We start from the raw sequence: 6000 nt of genomic DNA on the forward strand, positions 1-6000 counted from the left end.
TACAGATATTTTTTTGGCAAATGCTCAGACGAAGTTGTGTCCATGGTGCCACCTCTCCATGCCTTCCCCTGTGCTACACGGGCATCTGGTAGCGCTCATGACTGGAATGTCACTCAACCATATTGCAGAACTTCTGCCTATCAGAATTCTTTCATTCCCCGAACTGCATCTCTCTGGAACTCGCTTCCCCAGAGTTGTTTTCCTCCAAATTTCCACGTACAACTGTTCAAGTCTAACTGTTACAGATATTTTATGAATAGAGGACACCAGTAATCTGGTGCATAGTTTTTTTTTTTTTTCCCATTTGTTTTTCCTTCCTCCGTTCTGTTATTAAAAAAAAAAAAAAAAATTCTCATCCTCTTGTAAGCTTTCCACTCTCCTTGCAAGTACTCCTTCTTCCCGTCCTTCCCTTCTTCTATTTCTCCATCTTATTTGGATCTTGATTCTGGCCACCACCAAGTAGTGGTCAGAAAGTCCACCCCCCCAACCTCTATAAGCTCTTGCATCCATTACACATCTCCACATCCTTTCATCCACACACACATAATCAATCATTGCCTTCCTTTCATTCAGTTCACCACCCACCTTTCTCATCACTCGCCATGTATCATTTTGTTGTCAAGAGGGTATTGGCTATCACCAACCCCCTCCCAGCACAAAAGTCCACTAATGCACTGCCATTCACATCTATCTCAGCAGGCACACCCCACTCACCAACTATTCCATCCACCTTCACATTCCCTACTTTACCATTCATATCACTGATCAAAAACACTCTCTCATTCCTTCCAAACTTTTCCATACTCACTTCCACATTTGTCCAGAACTCTTCTCTCACTCTGCTTGCACGATCTTGCGCTGGCACATACACGCACACAGTCGCCCACATTTGTATTCCAACTTTCAATCTTACCCACACAATCCTTTGACCCAACTGATCCATACTCTCTTATGTTCTGCCATCTTTTACTCACAACTATACACACTCCTTCTTTTGCCCTCTCATTCTCACCTACTTCTGCACATATACCCCATCCATACCCCCATTCTCTCACACACTCACCTCTCCATTTAGTTTCAGTTACTCCACATACATCAATTTTTGCACCCTCAGGCTCCTGTACAATCTCTCTCTCTTTCACCTCATCATTCACACCTCTTACATTCCATGTTGCGATTACCATGTCCTTTGTCCGGTCCTTGGTCGCCATCTTTTGGTCAGTCCTTGTCCGAGGCTTCTTGTTCGTCTTTTTAGTTAATTGTTTTCCGGGGAGGGGCACTAACACTCCGCCAATCCTTTTAGTCGCCTTGTATGACAAGCAGGGATACTGGGGGATTATTCTTGAAAAAAAACCTCAGGCCCCAGGAGATGACGTGAGAATAATGATGCAGGGTTGCCAATTTAACGATTATGCAGCTAGATCAATTTGTTTTTTTGCTTCTACCAAGCAGCACTATTTAACTTCTAGGAACATGATATCTAGCTTCATTCTGGATATTTTGGCCATTTTTATGTGATATGCTAGAGACTTAATCGTATTTTCTAGCAATATTTTGGAGTGTTAACTAGCTAGCGACATTCCAGCAAGTTTTGAGAACAAAACTAGCGAGATTGGTGATAAGGATTTGGCAACCCTGCATCCACAGTGTCACTCGAGCGGGAAAAATTGCAGGCGAGGCACATACTTCAAATACCGTTCTCCAGGTTCAGTTGTTCATTGGGTTCAGCTTTACTAGTTCATGAAACAGCATGCCACGTACGTACAGTACAGCAATAAAGAATATGCAGATATCGTCTGTTTTACGGATTCTGCAATGGTAATGCCAATGCTGCAAACAGATAATACAGGAGATACCCACACAAAATGTCCAGGTGCTGGAGTTTTCTGTAGTGTCTACCAGCATCTTTGCTACACATGTAGTGTCCTTGGAATTAATCTAAGGGCTGAATGCACAGACACACAAGATAAAGGAAGACAGATAATCCATGCCGAGTTAAAGAACCCTGACATAAGTACAAGAAGACTTTCCTCACGTCACCATCAGATGAAAGGAATGTGCCACGTTTACATGCAGCAGAAACATTGTAATAAACAATATTATTACTCCTGATTTAAAGTGATGGTAATCACACTGTACAATAATGATTCTTCATTGCATTTGTGAGGTCTGACATTTGCACATTTTTGAAATTTCATGCGTGATTTTTGGTACATATACTCGGGACACCTTCCTCTACCTGGGGACAGGCGGGGACAATGCCTTACCTAGCGGGACCTCCCCCTCCCTCCGCACGCCATTGTCTAGGCAACTCACCTGTTACCAGTGACCTGGCCAGTAAAGACATGTCGCGCCACAGGACGAAATTCAAGGCGAGAGTGATTCCCCAATCAATGACAATGTGGAGGACAAAGTGTACGAGACTCCAGAGGAATAAACGAGCTGAAGTGATGAGGAGGTAACATTGCCAGAGCTGAAGTGATGAGGAGGTAACGTTGCCAAATAAGGTGCGGTATGTTGATGCGTTTGGTGAGTGAAACAATGCTTGTAATACCTAAATTATTGTGTGAAGACCAATATACTCTTGTACTACATATAAGTTCGTACTAAATAAATAAATATCTACCTATTCTGAGTGGTTTGAAATAGTTACTCCTCCCACAGAGAACGTCTTCTCTGGTGCCTGGCTAGTTAGAAGATGGCACCTGGTAAGGGTATTTCACCTGTTTAGACAACTTCTAAGGTCAGGTGAGCAATTTCTCCCTGAATTTTCCATGTTTCTCAAAAAAAGCGGAGGATTTAGGGAAAAAAAAAAAAAACTTTTTGAAAATCTGGCGGGATTGGGGATGGTCATAGGTGAAGAATCTGCCGGGACGCGCAGGTTAATATCTCCAGAGCACCCAAGACCCCTAGGCTAGCGTCTCCGAGCCGTTGGGAGTCGTCATGCATGGGCAGAGCCCTGCACAGCAGCACCCCTTGGCCCAGTGAAATCCTTAGCCTCATGACCCTTGGGAGACTGAAAGAGACGAAACTCCACCATTTCACCCTCGCCTAGAGAGCACTGGAGGTGTCGTGAATTCGGGACAATGATCCCAAGGCTGTGTACAAAAACATAGGCACCAGTGTCCTGGCGCTTGATGAAACCGTATCTGTATCCAGTCTTCATATTGAACCAATTCACGGTCCCCACGATCGTCTTGGCTCTCTGCAGCTCCGATCTGCTACTAGATGGCTCTCAATGGATCAAAGGCAAAAGCAGAGGTGGTGGTAGTCGCCCGTTAGTAAGACATAGTGACAACTGGCCTGGCCAAGCGCTGGACTAGGAATGTGGTTCTGTCATCGGCGGCTGCTTATATATGATTCAAGCGAATCAGGTGGAGACAGGTGGGCGGTGCGGATCAGCTAAGTTGATTGCTCATTGGCTGCTTCATTGGCTAAGCCTACAGTATGTGGCTTTTTGATGACAGTAAGATTTGTAAATCATCGAGTTCTGTGTTTATTGGATGTTGTTTTGCGATAATGTGAATTGCCTCTAGAAACATGGGTCAGCGAGGGTCCTGTTTTCTGTCGATTATTTTGATGTTCTCATCCAGATCTTGTTGTGTCAGGTGGGAGTTGTGTTGGGTTGCATAGTGGTTCCTGATGGCTCCATTCCGTAGGTGAGTGGTGAGGTACCTCGACTGTCTGGTCAGTGTCATTCCAATGTATGAGTGAGGTCCACACTCCTCACTGTTGCAGATATAATGGTAAATGACATGGTCCTCCTGAAGGTGCATCATAGTCACAGCTGGTTGGTTACGAAACAGAAGGTGGGCTGTTTTGTTTGTTTTGTAGAAATGTCTTTTTACAAATTTCTACAAATGTATTTTCCCGGCTCTGTAGGAAGTACATTTCTGTACACAATGACCTTGATGATCTTCTCATTCATCTTGTAGTCTTTAGACATGTGGTTTCTGTACTATATCTTGATGTGTTCGCCAGTTGTGGGTGTAGTAATGTCTTGGTGAGTATACCATATGTCCGTGCGTCTCTTAATTACGTCCGTGTTAGTGTAGCCGTTATTAACGAGGACTTGAGCAACTCGTTCTGGTTCCTGTTGGGCGTCTCTCCATGTGATGCAATGGGAGAGGGCTCTCCTGACGTAGAAGCTGATGGTGGAGCGCAGGTGACGTCTAGGAAACTCACTATCTCCATTCAGGAAGAGTCCTTTGTTTCGTGGGCTTGGTGAACGTACTGTACTGTACATACTTGTCATTGCACACAACATAGGTTTCAAGACTCCTCTCTCTCTCTCTCTCTCTCTCTCTCTCTCTCTCATATCCTCCCCAGACTCATCGTCTTTATATCATTCATGCTCTTTCCTTCCTAGTTTGGTTTTCATTCTTCTCCACTCCCCCACCCCGTGCCTTCCACACATCCTTTCCTGCTCCCTACTTTTCACACTCTCTCTCACTATCGCTTCTTCCCACACTTCTTTTCTCTGTCGTCTCTCAATCATCATTCCTTTCACTGTCTTCCAAAGTCGCCCTCTCTCCCATGCATATTCTCCCCTTCAAACTCACGTCTTCCCTCCCCCCGCAGCATACTGCAGCTGCTTGAGACGGGCATCATGGGTCGGTGGTTGAATACTCAGCTGGGCAACACCTCACAGTGCCTGAAGCCTCCGACAACAGACCGAAGACAGGCCACGCACCCACTGTCTCTAGGGGCCTTCGTGGGACCTGTCTTGATGGTGCTGTCAGGTGAGAGAGAGAGAGAGAGAGAGAGAAAGAGAGAGAGAGAGTTATATATTCATACATACCAAGACAGAACGGCAGACAGGATTATATAGAGAAGACGAAGAGAAAGAGAGAAATTCTTATAAGCACATATTCTGTTCACTGTGTAACTGTATTTCATGTTATTTTGTAGAGTTAAAGATTTGTGCCTGTGTATAAGAGAGAGAGAGGGGGGGGGGAGAATCCCATAAACATACGTTCTGAATACACTGGTCTTTTAGAAGATTATTTCTAATGAGTTGAAGACTGGTGACTGGTTCGTTAAGTGTGTGTGTGTGTGTGTGTGTGTGTGTGTGTGTGTGTGTGTGTGTGTGTGTGTGTGTGTGTGTGTGTGTGTGTGTGTGTGTGTGTGTGAATTTAGGTTAATATAGATAAAGTTTGAAGCCTACCCAAAGAAAGTTATAGAAAAGACTGCTATAGTAAATATATGTTGAAGTTTTCATGCATGGACGCAATGCTCTTAAAATAATTGTGGTGGAAAGGAGAGGAGAAGCTAAAATCTCGATGACTATTTCAGACTTGTCTCCACACCAACCTAACGTAAGTTATTCAGGCCTATTATAGCCTAAGTCCGACAAACTTGGACTGGTATATCCAACACAGTTTAGGTCATGACGTGTAGTGATGATTTGGGCACAGAATGGCAGCATGTCCATTTTTTGACATTTTGCATTCTATTTTATGGCTTGAAATATAGAATGGGAAACCAAACTCTCACTGACGTCATTTCTAAAAAAAAATTCACGGAAAAGTAGCCCATGTTTGACCTTTCTACTGAATTTCTAATTGCACTGAGATAATTAGACTACGATCTAGCTACTTCATGTCTCCAAATCTAAAATTATCTGAATTACAAAAGTAATGGGCCTGACCACACCATAGCGTACTCATTTATAATAATAAACCCATATACCTCTTCCAGGATGGTTGGTGGCTTTGGTGGTTCTGATGCTTGAGTGTATGATCAGCGCCCTCACCTCTGCCAAGTGACAAAGAACAGACACACCAGTCCCACGGCCACAGATTGACGCACCGCTTCTACGTCCGTCGTTATGCCTTCACACATACTATGCTTCAGTGCCTCAGCCACACACAATCATTCCACACTACTTCTCACAACAATGCCCCAGAATTCCACACATTTCGCCACAATTATACATGTCACACAACAATGCTAAATATCTCAAATCACAATAAAACAGGCCTACTCTTCAGAAGAAAA

At 44.0% G+C, this 6000-nt stretch overlaps 1 protein-coding gene across 1 annotated transcript in view; it reads left to right on the forward strand.

Moving 5' to 3' along the window:
• The window catches only part of LOC145406396 (putative glutamate receptor), a 99881-nt gene extending 94113 nt beyond the window's left edge, over positions 1-5768 (forward strand). The window contains exons 14-15 of the mRNA XM_080277560.1: positions 4582-4742; positions 5701-5768. Of these exons, the coding sequence (XP_080133686.1) occupies positions 4582-4742; positions 5701-5768 (229 nt within the window). The remainder of the gene's footprint in view (positions 1-4581; positions 4743-5700) is intronic.
• The last annotated feature ends 232 nt before the right edge of the window (positions 5769-6000 follow it).

The sequence above is a fragment of the Coenobita brevimanus genome, chromosome 8, assembly GCF_032717465.1.
Source record: "Coenobita brevimanus isolate Jiangsu-jjx chromosome 8, ASM3271746v2, whole genome shotgun sequence".
Classification (NCBI taxonomy): domain Eukaryota; kingdom Metazoa; phylum Arthropoda; class Malacostraca; order Decapoda; family Coenobitidae; genus Coenobita; species Coenobita brevimanus.